Consider the following 16,464-nt stretch of genomic DNA (forward strand, 5'->3'; position numbering starts at 1 on the left):
CAAACAAACAAGAAGGCAAAACAAAATCCATCATTTTTATATTTGTGTTTCTGACAAAAAGAGAGTAGGACTCTGCTAATGAAAAATATTCAAATTTCAGGTGTCCTGTCTAATAAATAATAGCATGAGCATGAGCTGGCTTCCTACAGCCACCACCAAATCATCCATGGAGCTCTTTATGTGCAGCTCATTTTGAACTTTGCCTATTTCCTTCAGCTATGCAGATATAAATAAATAATTCCCCTTGATAAGGGTCTGGGAACGCTGTACTTAAAAAGATAAGAAGGCTTTGAGGGGAAATTGTTTTGAAATCTGTACCATTTGTATGCCGTTCACTGTTCCCACTGAGCAAAAAATTCATTCAGCTGGCACTTAACCAACCCTGTTTTATTCCTGCTCTGTGTTCCACCTATCCTTCTCCTGGGGACATCAAACCTTCCMTGTAATTACCTCTCTRAGAGTGGGGAGGACRCCYRAATAACCTCCCCACCACCKCCAGAAATAYGCAGATCCCCRGGACAGGTTATCAGCTGCATGCCCAGGGCTGGCACGGGCAGGGGGCCTGAGCCACCAGAAGTTTCAAGGCTTGAGGCATTTTTGTTCCAGCATTGGGCCAAAGAAGGAGAAGTTGGAATGKTTGCAGAAAACCAACCCAAAACAGCCAGGATTTCTGGAGTGGTTTTGTTTCTTTTGGAAATAATAGGGATGGGTTTTACCAGGGATGGGTTTTAACAGTGATGGATTTTACCTGCGATGGGCTTTAACAGGAAAGGATTTTACCAGTGGTGGATTTTACCAATGGTGAGTTTTACCAATGATGGATTTTACCAGTGATGGGTTTTACTAGTAATTAATTTTACCAGTGATGGATTTTTCCAGTGATGGGTTTTACCAATGATGGATTTTACCAGGGATGAGTTTTACTAGCAATGGATTTTACCAATTATGGGTTTAAGCAGTGATGGATTTTACCAGTGGTAGGTTTTACCAGTGATTAATTTTACCAGTGATGGCTTATACCAGGGATTATTTTTACAGGGATGGATTTTACAGTGATTGATTTTACCAGGGCTGAGCTTCACCAGTGATTAATTTTACCAGGGCTGAGTTTCACCAGTGATTAATTTTACCAGGATGGATTTTACCAGTTATTAGTTTTACCTGTGATGCATTTTACCAGTAATTAATTTTAACAGCAATGGATTTTTCCAATGATGGGTTTTACAGTGATGGGTTTTACCAGGGATGGGTTTTACAGTAATAGGTTTTACAGTAATGGGTTTTACAGTGATGAATTTTACCAATGATGGGTTTTAACAGGGAAGGATTTTACCAGTTATGGATTTTACTCATGATGGGTTTTACCAGTTATTAATTTTACCAGTGATTTATTTTACCAATGATTAATTTTACCAATGATGTGTTTTACAAGTGGTGAGTTTTAACAGCAATGTGTTTTACCAGTGGTTGTGTTTTACCAATAATGGATTTTACCTGTGACGGGTTTTACCAGTGGTGGGTTTTACCAATGATGGGTTTTACCTGTGATGGATTTTCCAGTGATTAATTTTACCAATGAGGGATTTTTCCAGTTTTACAGTGGGTTTTTCAGTGATGGGTTTTCCCAGTCATGGGTTTTCCAGTGATGGTTTTTACAGTGGTGGTGTTTCTGTTTCCCCTCCAGGTCTGTCCAAGTCCCTTGGTCTCATTGAGGGCTATGGGGGCCGTGGCAAAGGTGGCCTCCCGGCCACCCTGTCCCCCGAGGAGGAGGAGAAAGCCAAGGGACCCCATGAGAAGTACGGCTACAACTCCTACCTCAGCGAGAAGATCTCCCTGGACCGCTCCATCCCGGATTATCGCCCAACCAAGTGAGTGCTCCCTGAGGGAATCTTTGTGTTCAGGGGCTCACCCAGGAGCCAGGAGTGCTGCTGGCTCTTCCCTCCTCATTCCAGGGCYCTGCTCAGTGATGAGAAACTGGGGAGATTGGGCTGGAGCTGAGCTCCTGGAACCAGGGAATCACTGAGACTGGAAAAGCCCTCCAAGAGCATCAAATCCAACCATTTCTCAGCACTACCGAGGCCACCACTGCCCCATGTCCTCAAGTGCCACATCCACGGGGCTGTTAAACCCCGCCTGGTATGGGGATGGCAGCACTGCCCTGCACATCTGTGCCAGGACCTGACCACCCTTTCCGGGGAAAAATAATTCCCAATATCTCACCTAAATTTCACCTGGCACAACTTGAGGTCATTTCCCCTTGTCCTGTCAGTTGGTACCTGTGAGAATAAACTGATTCCCACCTGGGCCCACCCTTGTTACACTTGGAGAGAGAGTCCATCAAGATGATTTATCGGGGGAAAAAGGTGACTTTCTTCCCACTTTTCTCAGTCTCTGTTTTCCTAAAGCAGTTGGTGATTTTGGGTGGAAGTGCTGCCATCGAAAGCTCAGCTCTGCTGTCACTGAGCTGTTGGTGTTTATTCCCCTGGAAATACGTGCAGAGATTCTCCCTCCCTCCTCATCAGCTCCCTCACATCCCTGTAGGACCTCTGGGGCCCTTGGGCTGCCCTTGGTCTCCTCCCAGCACAGGGATCCTCCTGGGACACTCTGGGATCTCCTGYTGGAGATCTGGGRCACTGAAAGGAGTTGAMACARAGRCAATTTTCCTTCCTCTCCTTTCCTGATTGAGCTTTTCAAGTGCTGGTGATGTTTACCTGCCAAGCAGCACAGGAGAAYGGCTTTTCAAAGAGGTGACACATCATTTTGTTAAGGGGATGAGGAAAGCCATGCTGCAGGTTTATCTTTGTGCAGGTTAATTTTAGATACGGCTGCCAGAGTGTTCCTCAAAATAGGGAAGTGTCAGTTTGTCCAGGCTTGGAGTGAAATCCTCGATAAAAACAGAGCTGAGAGAGGTTTGGAGTGTGAAAGATCCATGTCCAATGGCTGTGTGATCAGGGCCGTGACAGAGCTGCTGCTGGCACCTGCAGAGCAGTCTGAGGAAAATTAATGCACAAACACCCAAAGTTTATGTCCAAAAAGAAGACAGAGGAGTCCTGTACCTTTATTTATCTATAAAGGGAGAGGCCATGGAACATTTCCATGGGGTCTCTCAGACTGATAGAGGACGCAGCCTCTTTTATCCCAATTTCCAAGCCACAGTTCTCTCTYTCTTTCCCCATTGGCTGAGGTGCTTAGAGGCGCAGGCTCTCCAAAATGCCCAATGCAACCTCCCCTTTAATATCCATCCCCCTTTGAATATCCACCTCCTCTTTAATATCCCTTCTAATATACATCCTCCTTTAATACGCATCCCCCCTTTCTTCTTTTTTTTTTTTTGTCTATGTCTGCTGTCATAGTTCATTCAGTCTGGGGTCAGTCAATCAGTGAATTCCCATGGAAATCATTCCCCTTGTTTCTCCTGTCTCCCAGTATCAGTCTGGTCTTACCCACAGAGTCACAGTTTGGTTTTAAGGACCCTCCCTTGTCATTCCTTTCAGCAGTGACAATGCTGCAGCCGGGGGATGCAGCTCCAGGTGCTGGCAGATTGCTCAGGCTCCGAGAGCCTTTGTTCCTCCTCCTCCTCTCCAGGCGCTGCCTGAATCCCAAGCAGCCCCTGGGAGCGTCCAGGGCTGTCAAACACTGCAAGCAGAAATCCTTGGATGGCTTTCCAAAGGTTGTGCTGCTGCAGCTGGTGCAGACGCCTGGAATTGCTGGGACAAATTGCACCTCTGCCTCTGTGATATGCAAATCCCAGCACAAAGCCGAACCCTCGGAGCGAGACCTTCTCCGGCACTTACCTGGGGCTGAGCTGCTCATTTCCATTTCTCATCCACAGCTCTGACTTCCAGCAGAGCCGGCGTTACTTGGGCAGAATTAATTTGAGAAGTAACGTTTCTTTTCGGATTTCGGGGGAAGAAAAGGATTAATTCTGACATTTTTAGGCTTGCGTTGTATTTTTCCTCAGTTCCACTATCCATCATGTCGTGGGAGAGTGGGGGAGAGGACAGGGTGCAGCAATGCATTAAAAATGCTTCATTTTGGAACTGGGCTGAGGCTTTGGAGAGAATTTGTGGGTTCTGACTGCAGCTGCACAGCTTCGTGTCTTTTATTTACRTAAGAACTTCAGGAGCTGGTTTTCYTTATTGGTTTGGGGTTTTTTATTTTGAGGATCAATTTTTTTTTTKATTCTGTAAGAGAGCAGTTTGTGTGAAACAGGCTGGAGTTTGCTGGAGAATTTGGAAAGTTTCAGCTTTTCCCACTTCGGGCTTCAAGGTTCCCTTGCTATTCAGTGCATTCAGTTTTATGGCTGGTTTTATGAAGGGTTGAACACAAACCATTTAAGTCAAGTATCCTGGTCTCTGATTAAAATAGATTCAAGTCAAGGGAAATTAGCCTAAATGGCTTTGGAATTGCAGCATTAGTGGGGATAAACTGTTGAAAACCCTCCAGCTGATAAGCATCACAGAGCATGTGGTAGTTTTAAATATAATGGTGAAGCCTGGGAGGTTCAACCAAAGGCTGCTGGGTGTCTAGAATGCAAATGGGCTGGGGCTGGCACCCCCCATCCTTTCCTTCAGTTTTTCCTGTTTTTAAAGACATTGATGTGGTCAAGTGACACTACCCTGACTGCTGGATCAGCCCTGAGTCCTTTTCCTGCCCGCTCTTTGTGCCTGTGGCCCAAGGGAAGCAGAGCAAGGAGAATTTAGGGGGAGTTGGGCATATTTTGGGGATATTTTCATGTATCCAGGCTCCCTGCAGCTCGTGGTCTGTATCATTGAGGGTTCCAGGACTCAGCTGTCCCTGCTGCACGTGGTTTCAGGTGCTGTTGGTGAGGAGGAGTGAGCCCAGCTCCCAGCTCAGAGCCTTCCAGTCCTGCCCAGAGGCAGAGGAAGGAGAATTTACCTGGGGAAAATGGTTCTAGAGGTGCTGGCTCCAGAATGATATTCAGGAGAAGGTAAAGCCTTACCCAGCACCAGGAGCTGGGGCAGAACAACTTGTTTGTCCTGGTTTGGGGGATTGTGGTGGCTGCTTTTGGTAGTTTGGGTTGTCATCTYGGTTTTTTTTGAGAGATTTCCTTCMCTATTCCACTTCYCCTTCCTCTTTCCCCTCCCTATATGCCTCCCCCTTTCCTGTTTTCCATTTCCCTTTTCCATTTCCCCTTTTCCTTTCCTTTTACCCTCTCCTTCCCTTATCCTTTCCCCTTTCCCTCCCCCTTTCCTTTTTCCTCTTTCCCCTCTCCCCTCCCCTTATCCCTCCTCCTTTCTCCCTCTTCCCCTTTCCTTTCTTCTTCCCCCTTTCCTTCTCCCATTCCCCCTTTTCCCTTCCCCCTTTCCCTTTCCCCTCACCCCTTTCCCCTCACCCCTTTCCCCTCACCCCTTCCTTCTTTCCCCTTCCCATTTTTCTTTCCCCTTCCCTTTTTTCCTTCCCCTTCCCTTTTCCTGTGTCCTTTTTTCCTTCCCCTTTCTCCATTCCTGCTGGGGCTGCTCTCCTGGGCTGGAGAAACCTYTCCCTGCTGTTCATCCCTGGGACAGGATTTGGGGTTGCCCTGGGCTGATTCCCAGAGAATTGGTACCAAGGCTCTGGAATGATGTCTGTGGAGCTGATTCCATCAGGGATCTGTGCCTGTCACACCTGGACCTTGTTGCTGTTCYTAATCCTGACCCTCTGCTGAGCTGTGCTGGGTGTGCCCGAGCTTTTCCAGTGAATCAAGAATGGATCCCATTTGGGAAGCTCTTCCTTGGGCTGAAATAAGGCAAGGTTGGTGTTTCAGGGTGAGGAACCTTATTCCAGAATTTGCTGTCATAATGAGAAAAGTACGGGGAACAAACACGTTTCTGTCATGCTTGGTTGGGTTTTTGGCTTTAAGGCGTGATTCCTGCATGTTCTGGAAAACAATCTCTGCTTCCTTGGAAGTACCCAAGATGCTGCCTGCAGGACTTCTGCACAAATCTCCACAAAAATGAGCTGGAAAGAYTTTCTTCAGTTTTCTGCAAAAGCCTCTGAAGGATGAGGCTGCTGTGTGAGTTTTATTGGTTATCCCTCCTCAGCAYTCACTGCCTGCCTGGGGAGGATGGGCTTAGGGAGATGGGGTGTTCTCTGTATTGAAAGTGAACCATATTTACATGGAATCCAGGGCCTGCCAACATTCCCTGCTTGGATACAGCATTTGATGCACCTCTGGTTTATCCTGTGATCCAGGATTTAATGGGAACCTCTCCTGTCTGGAGCCAGGAAATAAAATTGCTTTGTTAGATCAGCCTGCCTGTCCATCTTATCCGGTATCTAATCTCTGATAGTGGAATTACCAGATGCTTCAGGTTGAGGAAATCATATTAAGGAAAAGGATGAAATAATCTGCCCATCTGGTGCGTTCTGCCTCCCCCATCCTCTCCTTTCAATCCTATCCAACAGAAACGCGGAGCTCTCATTATCTCGTTAAAAGTCTGTTCCTCWCTGGAATCCTGCTAAGCTCTGATTCAGAGGTATTTTATGGCATTATAGGATTAAGGGGTAGATTTAAGAGAAATAATACCCACAATTGGTGGGACTGTTGGATCATTGGGTGGAGATGACACGTTCCTGCTGCTGCAAATCTCTCGACAGCTGTTCCGGGAGGGGAGCCCCGAGGAATTAAAGAGAGGAGCAAGGATGGTGTAAGAGATAAGCAGCTTCCACAGTTGGATTTTTCAGGTGTTTTGAGGGCATCCCAGCATGGAGACACAGCTCCTTCTCCTGCCTGCCTCGGGGTCCTGCTTCTGGGTCAGGAAATGTATGGAAAGGAACTTTGGACAAGGGCATGTGGTGATAGGAGTGGCTTAAAAATGCCAGAGGGCAGGGTRAGGTGGGGTATCTGGAAGGAATTCATCCCTGGGAGGGTGGGGAGGTACAGAACAGGTTACCCMGGGAAGGTGTKGCTGCCCCTGGATCCCCTGGGTGTGTGCAAGACCARGTTGGASAGGGCTTGGRGCAGCCTGGGACAGTGGGAGTGCTAAGGACTGGATGAACTTTGAACCCTTCCAACCTAAATCACTCMACGATTCCCTGATGGCAAAGCTGTGGAGGTGTTGGGAGCCTGATCTGCTGCTGTGTCCCCACAGCCCCTGATCTGTGTTTGCTCTGGAACCCCTGGCAGTGGAGAGGTGCCTTGGGCAGAGCCTYCCCTCACCTGCAGCCCTGGCAGGGACCAGTTCCATGTCCCTGGGTGGGTTTCAGCTGCTCCCCGTGGTGTTTGGGGCTGAGGCAGAACCATCCCATTGCAGGGTCTCCAGAGCCTGAGCCATTCCCAGAGCTGCTGCCACGGGTGCTGGGAGGAACTGGGCTTTCAGCACCATCTGGCTTTCCTTCCCTTTATAATTCCTCTCTCCCCTTCCCCTTTCCTGCTTCCTCTTCTCCTTCCCATTTCTGATCCTGCTCCATCACCAGAGCTCGTGTGGCAGTGAGCTGAGAGCCTTCCTTGGGATGTGCTGCAGGAGAGGGGGACTTTGGGCTGCTGGGGGGACTTTGGGTCCTTGTTGGACAACTTAAAAAAACTAAATGAAACCTTAATTTAATTTTTATTCAAAGTGGTTTGTGTGTGACCTTTGTGGACTCTCAGTGTGTCTATGCAGGGTGCTGGAGCACATTTTGGGGCAGAGGGAAGCCACATTTTGGGGTGGAGGGGAGCCCTGCTCCTCTTGGGAGCTCTCCTCACCCCTGAGCAGCCTCCTGCCCCATGCCACGGGGTTGCTCTGGGGCCTCAGCCTCTCTCAGATTTCTGGGATGCTGCAGGGCCCAGGAATTCCATTTTACTTTTATAATCACAGCAGAATTMATTTTTGGGAAGTGCTGAGTGTGGGTGTGACTGGGACACATCAGGGCTGCCCAAGAGGACGGACCTGGAGGCTGGAACTCAGTGTCCTGCCCTGAGAGCCCTCCTGYCTTCCCATCTCTGTGCTGGAGCCAGGATCCCTGCAGAGCCCACCCTGGCCCTGGTCTGTGCCAGGGGGCTCAGCCTGTGTCCTCTGATGGAAAAGTTCCACGTGCCTCCCTAATTATTTATTTTCCTGYGAAAATCCATAAATCTTTGGGAATAACCCAACTCCCTGGCTTGGCAGGCACCTTCGTCTCAGATTTCTCTGCTACCAAGGCACTGCAGTGAGGTCTTTTCTRCCACAGCTTGGGCAGGAGATGCCCSTGTCACTGCTCCACATGTCTSACCTCATTTTCTCCTCAAAACTGAGGTTGCACAACCTCTTCTAATGAAAGAAAAACGCTTTTTTTCCTTTCCTCAGCCACAGAACCATGCTGCATTTAGCAGAAGTGACTGAGATGTGCAGGTGACTGCAGCCAGTGGCAGAGCTCAGTGAGGGTTTCCTGAAGGGTCTGGGACGTTCCTGAGCCCCACGTTTGAGGTGCTGTGCCAGGCACTCCTGTCCTGCCCAGAAGTGAATCTGAGGACAAYGTTTAGGGAGGCAAAAACAAACTCCTTGAATCACGAGAGTGGGATTTGCTGGGAAATGAGTTTTGTGCCTGTTTATTTGTCGTGATTGCTGCTTGTTGCACACAAAGGAGGGCACAGGAGCTCCTTCTCTCATGCATGCACAGTATCTGCTACAATCCATTATTTTACCTTCTGCAGAGAGCGCTTTGATGACTTTCAGTCCTACATCCAAACAACAGCAGAGAAAAGAGAGGCAGGATGTCAGGCTTTTTCTTCATCAAATAACTGAAAGGAGAACTAGCGAGGAGACAGTGGAAGAAAAAAATGATTTTTTCAGATGTAAAATTCCCTTTGAGTCACATGTGGGAGTTTATTAAAGATCCTTCCAGCTCTAGAAAGAATCCAGGACTCGTTCTCTCTTAATAGATAGCCGTGGCTTTGATCCAACATTGTATGGAAAACACTCCTGCCCTTGGCTTTTTATAGCTCCAGCTGTAAARAAAAAGGAAAAGTAACATTTTCCAGTACTTGGAAAGGTGCCACCTGAGAATCTTCTGGGAGAGAAGTAGAGAAATGGAGCAGTGAGTGTCGGTGTCCCAGCTCTGGGGTGAAGGAGGGCTTAGCAGAGCCAGAGCGGGTTGGCAGCTCTGGGAGGGGTTGTTGGGTATTTCCTGTCCATGTGTTCTGTCCTGCCCAGTCTGTCCCATTTYGGGGTGGCTCTGGGCAGTTGGGTTCTGCCAGGCTGCACAAAGTCATGGAAACCTCCTGGGTGGGAAGGGACCCAGCTCAGGAGATCCCAGAATCACTGGGGTTGGAAGAGCCCTCCCAGYCCATTGAGTCCAGGCAGTCCCCAGTCCCCACCATGTCCCTGCAGCTCTGAGTGCCATCTCCAGGGCTGGGGACTCCAAACCTCCCTGGGCAGCCCCTGCCAAGCCCTGCTCACCCTTTCCATGAGGAAATTCCTGCTGAATGTCCCCCCTGCCCCTGCCCTGGTCCAGCCTGAGGCCATTCCCTCTCCTCCTGTCCCTGTTCCCTGGAGCAGAGCCTGACCCCCCCGGCTGCCCCCTCCTGTCAGGGAGTTGTACAGAGACACAAGGTCCCCCCGGAGCCTCCTTTGCTCCAGGCTGAGCCCCTTTCCCAGCTCCCTCAGTTGCTCCTGGGGCTCCAGACCCTTCCCCAGCTTCGTTCCCTGCCCTGGACTCCATGGGCAGTGTGCCTTTCTTGGAATGAGGGGCAAAATCCCCCAGTCCCACCCCAGCCCTGCCCAGACCCCMCAACAATCCCCCCTGTGCATCCCTGGCAGCGCTGTCCAAACGCTCCTGGAGCTCTGGCAGCCTCGGGGCCGGGACCATTCCCTGKGGAGCCTGGGCAGTGCCAGCACCCTCTGGGGACAGRAGAACCTTYCCCTGMKMTCCAGCCTGAGCCTGCCCTGGCCCAGCTCCAGCCRTTCCCTGCGCCCTGTCCCAGAGATCMGAGCTGCAGCCCAGTGAGTCCTGGTGGTCCCCAAAGGAACCCTGTCCCAGGCTGTCCCCTCGCTGCTGTGAAGGTCCCAGGGGTAGGAGATCCTTCCAAATCCAGCTCCAGATAAACTCAGGGTTTTATTTGTCCTGAATCATTGGGGCCCTGAGCTCTGAGGGGCTGCTACTACTGCTCTGTGCCCCTCCTGGGATGGGGCTGCAGCCTCTGCTGCCTTTGGGGTGATTTGCAGAGAGGAAAAAGGATGATTTTCAGAGAGCAAAAAGCCTCTTTGCTGCTCCACTGCTTTTCCAGCACTGACACAAAGTAACGGCTGTTGGATAAACACCAGAATCGATCTTTACTCCTCAGTGTGTTTGGACATGCTGCTCCTGACTTCCAGCAATGCTTTTTATGAGACCTGGGCAAGCAGAGATTCCACAGACACAGTTTTCCAKCTGTGCTTTACATTTTTTGGGTATTTTTTACGCCTGCTCCTGTGACTTGCTGGAGCAGCCTTGGACACACAGCTGGGGCTGCTGCAGGGAGCTGGGAAAGTCCTCCTAGGACTGGAGCTGTCAGACTCCCTGTGGGAGAGTTTAGGGGTTTGTGTTGTGTTGTGAGTTTAGATGGGATGCAGCACAGCCTTTTGTGTTGCTGTTTAATCAGAGGTCAGTGGAGCTCACCTTGTGTGGGGTCAGGAGTGCCAGAAGCTTTCAGTGATTAAGGTCCCAATGTCTTCTTTCAATCCAGTCAGGATGAAAATGCTCTGGGGGAAGCAGCTGGATTTGTTCAGTTGCTGTTGGAGAGTCTCTCATTCCCTTTGGCACCAAAACTGGGGGAAAAACAAAAACTCTCCAAAAACATTTTTAATGTTACAAAGTCAAGGCATTACTTTATTTTCTGGCCAGGATGTTGTYCTGGCCAGGATGTGCYGCAGAAATAATTTCACCCACACACAGCCCGGGTGTGCAGAGAAAATCATTCCATGACACATGGATGTTACAAGATTTCCCCAAACTTTATCCACTCAAACCCCAGAGAACTTCATTGGTTCAATGTTCATTGGTCCAAYGTTGTGCAGTTCTCAGGATTTGGGTTCCTGTTGGATCTGGATTTCTTCCCCTCTGATGCTGATCAGRTCCTGCTCCTCATCTCTCTTTTCCCAGACCAGGAGTGTCTGACCAGGCCAGGGGGGAGGTTTGGGGCTGATGTTCTGTTCATGGTCACTGAGGGTCACTGATGGTCACTGATGTCCCTTCTCTCCTGTCCCTCTCYYGCTCTGTTGAGCTGTGAAGCTCCTCAGGCCTCACCWGGTGGAACAATGCCCTGCAAAGAAACTTCAGCRCCTTCCCYGGGGCAAARGCAAACRAGATCTTTGATMAAAGTTATATCAAAAAATTTAAAGTGGTGTATTTTCTAACACCATTGTGGTGCTCAGTRTCACCTGCAGACACTGTGACTGTGGATTTGCAGACACAGACCCTCGGGGTTCTTTATGCCATACCCTGCACTCAATTTTCCCCTCCTTCCTGCAGAGTTATTCGCTGTTCCTGGAATTGGGAACATGGTGCTTCAGGGAAGCCTTGTGGGGCAGGAGTGTGCTCCAAAGCATTTCCTAATGCAAACACAAGTGTGAAATGATGGCTTTGGCAGAGGATGGCATTAGTGTCATTTAACAACTCGCTTTTGTGCTCCTCTGAACCCCACTGCTGAAAAATACCTGTCTTACCGTAAATACTCCTCACTAAACTGTGCTTACRAGAATAAATGAACCAATTTCATCTTTGGATGCACTTCTCTCCAGCTGGCTTCCAAGGATATCAGGGCTTGTGTGTTTGTTTGTGTCACCAGCCTGCTCCCTGCACTGCCCAGGGCTTTTGTGCTGCCAAAACAGCTCATTCCCAGCCAGCCCAGGCAGAGGGTGAGGCACGCTCTGCTGCTCTGCCAGCCTYGCTCCTGCCTTGCTTATGCAGTTTTCCAGCAGGACAATCCAAGAGCAAGCAGGTCTCAGTGACTTGCTCCGTGTTTGTGTGAAAGAGCTGGGCACGGGCAGAGCTGGCTAAGTGGATGTGACACTCGRAATTGCTCTGGCTTTTATCTCCCTTAGATCTGTCTGCACCTAATAACTTTATTACAAGAGCCTCTCACCAGAGTAAATCCCATTCTCTACTTTCTGTTTTTACAACTTTGYGGATAATTTCTTCTCTGGACTCACCGAGTAATGTGCCTTTAGAAATGTCTGTGTGCCTCTGAATCGTAATGCYTATTTTTGAGATTCTAATTCAAAAACAGAGCTGAACATTTCTGAAAAAGAATTACTGGGAATAAAAGAGGTGCTTTAGAATAGAGTTTCCTGGGGAAATGTGAGGAAGTTTTGGGGCTTTATGGTCAGAAATAATGTGAGAACCTGGATCTGTAAACACTGTGCTGTACCAGACAGCATTAGGTGTTTTAAGATGCTTGGCTCACAGAGAATGCACATCATAGAGGAGATACAATAGATTTGATGTTGACAGTCCCTTTTGCCAGCAGCCATGTGCACTGAATCAGCAAAATCCAAAGGAGGATAAGCAATTAATGAATGAAGCCTGATGAGGAAGCGGCAGGATGAATTGCAGCCTGAGCACTTGCTTTCTTTTAGCCTGTTCCCAATCTCCACAAAAGCCAAAGGGAGATCAGTTCATTTCCTGGCGAGGCTTTATTTGGGAGGACAGCACGAATGGAGCTTGGCTGGGACCCGTAGGTCACATTTGGGGAGTTCTTTGTCACCAGAAATGCAAACCCAGGAGATTTTCCCTCTGCCGTTGGTGTTTCAGGGAGGAGCAGCACGAATGTATGGGRAAGAGCTGGGAAAGAGTGCCCATGGACTGGGGTATCCAGGGATACCTTCCAGGGATATCCAGGGAACTGGCACAGCAGGGCATTGCAGTGGCATTCACAACATTTTCTTCATCAGCCCTGGGGCTCTGCAGGCCAGACACGAGGAAATCATTCAATCCCATCAGTGCCCTGTGGATGGATTTGGATTCACCCCCCAGGTTTTCAGCAAAGTTCCTGTGGGTTTTCTGTGGGACCTGAGGAGCTGCAGGCAGTCAGGCCAAGCCTCGGGTGTGGGGTGAGGTTTGGTGTCAGGGCTGCTGGAAAGCAGGTCAGAGTCCAGTGGCCTTGTAGGGTGAGGATGGGAGGGAAGAAGGGTCCAGAATTCCCCACTTTTCAGTAGTGTGCAGCCAAACCCCTGGGGTGTGGGGGGAACAGGGATGTCTTGGGCAGGTTTAGAGTTCATCATAAGGGCTCCGGGATTTTGGGATGGCAGAACCATCCCTGGAGCCAGCCCTGGGATTTTGGGATGGCAGAGCTCTCCCTGGAGCCAGCTCTGGATTTTGGGATGGCAGAGCTCTCCCTGTGTGACAATTTGGCAGCCAGGGCTGAATGACACCCCCTGCCCAACTGATCCAATTCTGGCAGAGGTTGAACAAACTTCTCCAGTGATTTCTGTTCATAGCAGAGGTTTCACAGCCTCTTTATCTTGCAGTCCATAAAGCCGTCAGCAGTGGCTCTGTGATCACACAGCAGAGGAGCTGTTTCTCAAAACCCACTGTGCCTTTGGAGTTCATCATTTTTCTGCCAGTGGCAGCGCTCCACCTCCTTCCAGGCAGCACTTCTCTTCCTCATGGCCCCAAGTCTGCCCTGGGGATGTCAAAATCCTCACAGATATTCCTGTGAGATCTGTTCCAGTAAAACTCTCCTACCCCAGACTCCGTACCAGGGATTTCATTTTCGGCTTGTGAAGGAAGGTTYTTGGCAGGGACAGTTTTATCCCAAGCCACCTGAGCAGACCTGTGGCGTTTGCTGGTGGCATTGTCACCCTGGAATCCTGGCTGGGCCATGGAGGGCTCCCTTCCCTCACTGATGTGTTTGTCTGAACGTCTGTCTCTGATCAGGGCAGGAAAAGGTGTTTTCAGCCTCCCAAAAACCAGCTTCAGTGTGTTACAGCAGACAGAAACACCCCTGGGACTGAGAGGTGGCACAAATTGTCCTTTGGCAGTGGCAGTGTCACTTCACCCACCTTGAAGGGAGCCCTGGCTCCTGTCTCAGAGGAGACATCTGGGAATTACCATGGACAGGACTGAGCCTGCAGGAGCAGCTGCTGAGCAGGGCTGCCTCTGACAGGGGATGTCAGAACATGCTCTGGGAATTTACAGCTTACTGGGAATTTACCATTTTTGGGTTAATTTACAACTTATTGCTAATTTACAGTTTACTGTTCATTTACAGCTTAYTGGGAATTTACAGTGTTTTGGTAATTTACATATTTTTTGTTAGTTTACAACTTATTGTTAATTTACAGCTTATGGGGAATTCACATTTTATTGGGAATTTACCATTTACTGTTAATTTACAGCTTACTGTTAATTTACAGTTTATTGTTGATTTACAGTTTATTGTTAATTTACAATTTACTGTTAATTTATAGCTTATTTTTCATTTGCAGCTTATTGTTAATTTATGGTTTGCTGCTGCTTTGCAGTTTGACATTCCTGCCTTTCATCCCATGATCTCTAAGCACTCAAAATTCCCTTCTTCCATGGCAGAGCCACAGGGGCTGCTCAGCACTTGGTGCTGACTTTTATCAGCCTGAGTGCTCAGGATCCTCACTGCAGAGGAGCTCAGGGTGCTGCTCCCTCAGAGGGATGGGGTGAAATGCTGCAGCCAGCCTTTTCAAAGCCTGCTCCCTCAGCCCCTGCCTGTTTGGACATTTCTCAGCACTGTTTGAAAATAAACAGAGGAAAAAGTGGTCCTGAATGTGCTCCCTGCCCGATGCGCTTTGGCTGGGAGGAGAGAGAGGCCACCAGCCCAGCAAGGGGACCTGCAGGCTTTGCTCCTGAGCCCTGCTGGCCCCCTGTCTCCTTGGGGCTGACCACGGCATCCCTGAGCGTCATGTCAGGAAAATTCATCCACAAACACCAGAGGTTCATGTCGAAAAAGGAGACAGAGGAGTCTGGGGACTTTATTTGAATAAAGGAAGAGGCCATGGGATATTTCCATGGGGTCTCTCCAATTGCTGGAAACACAGCCTCCTTTTTATCCCAATTTCCCCGTCTGTGCCAATGGGTGCAATTCCTGTGGAATTTATGGTTCCTTCCATTGCTCCTCTCACCTGTCAGGATCTGTCCTGATCTCCCGGCAGACCCCACCGTTTGTTTGTAAAGACATCTCCCTCTCCTTCCTTGCAATCACAACCTTGGCATCCCGTGGTGTTCAAATTCCTGATGAAGGCTGGGTGAAGGGGAGAGCAGCTGAGAGCCCCCAGGTGTGCCCTGTGCTGGCCAGGTGTGGCCACGAGGAGACCTTGGAGCGTGGCCATCAGGACAGAGGCTCTGTCCTTGTGTTCTGTCCTGGCACTGATGAGGAGTCAGGGGCTCTGCAGGAGGGGGTGACAGGGATGTCATTCCCTGTGCTGTCCTGACAAGTGACAGGGACACAGTGGCTGCCCATGGGCTCCTACACATGGCAGCAGTCCTGAGTTCTGCCTCTGTAATTTTAAATTTAATTTATTTTAAATTGCTGGGGTCAAACTGCTGGTGCTTCCCGTTTGAGGAATGCTCTCGGTTTTGGGAACCTCAGCACTGAGAGTGACTCTTGGTGACTCTGTCACTTGCAGGGGGACATTTCCCTGAAGCAGCAGTGTCTGTGACAAGAATTTGGGGCAGAATTCCCCTTCCTGTTCACTCATTCTGACTCAGTTGCCTCTCACACACCCCTGGCTTTGCCGTGGCAGTTCCACAGCTCGGTATGGCAAAGGCATTTAAATATGGATGAGCTTATTAATGGGAACTCTCTCTGTGCTCCTGAGCTGTGTTTTATGGGAACATTCACAACCCTGGAAAAGCTGTGCCAGCATAGCTGAGCACTTCCACCATGCTCACGGTGCTTTTAAGGACAGGAAGTAACAAGAATCATCTATTTTCCTAATCAAAAGAATATTTGCCTGTTTAAATATTCAAAGCCTTGAGCCTGATACAAGGCTGCAATGTCAGGAGGGGATAAGCGCCTGATAAGCACGTTAGCTGGATTTATTTAGTGTGATGGCCAAAGAGGAAATTATTAATAAGTCAGGATCCAGACTGGAGGACTTGGGTGCTCAGAATTAAAAATAAAGAGGAGGGGGGAKAGCTGGGTATTCTGATATGGAGGAGAGGAGGAAATCTGGGAAAATTGATCATCAGGACCTCCTTTTGTAAAGAGATGTGGTCTCTAAAGCCAGAACCACCACATTGTTTGTGTGCCCTGACTTCTGCAGGCACACAGGACCTGGGTGGGCTGAGATGATCTTTAAGATCCTCTCCAGCCAAACMATTCAATAATTCCATGATCTGGGTCTGTTTTGTGCCAGGTGGTGCAGATTTTTGTGTCTGACTCGTCCTCTCTGCTGAGTATCTGTCATGGCTGACACCACAGAGATGGAGGGGGTGCAGCAGGACCCCAGAAGGAGCTGTAGGAATAGCTCCAGAGGGGGTGGGWGCAGCACAGAGCCCTAAAGCCTTGGGGTGCTGTGCAGATTTCAGCTTCTCCATTTCCATGTCTCTGTA

At 49.3% G+C, this 16,464-nt stretch overlaps 1 protein-coding gene across 1 annotated transcript in view; it reads left to right on the forward strand.

Annotated features, from left to right (window-relative positions):
• Positions 1-16,464, forward strand: part of GALNT17 (polypeptide N-acetylgalactosaminyltransferase 17) — a 176,275-nt gene that overhangs the window by 54,180 nt on the left and 105,631 nt on the right. The window contains exon 2 of the mRNA XM_057377611.1: positions 1,685-1,868. Coding sequence (XP_057233594.1) covers positions 1,685-1,868 — 184 coding nt within the window. The remainder of the gene's footprint in view (positions 1-1,684; positions 1,869-16,464) is intronic.

This window comes from Malurus melanocephalus, unplaced genomic scaffold (assembly GCF_030028575.1).
Source record: "Malurus melanocephalus ecotype Western Australia unplaced genomic scaffold, MMel_1.1 scaffold_319, whole genome shotgun sequence".
Lineage (NCBI taxonomy): Eukaryota > Metazoa > Chordata > Aves > Passeriformes > Maluridae > Malurus > Malurus melanocephalus.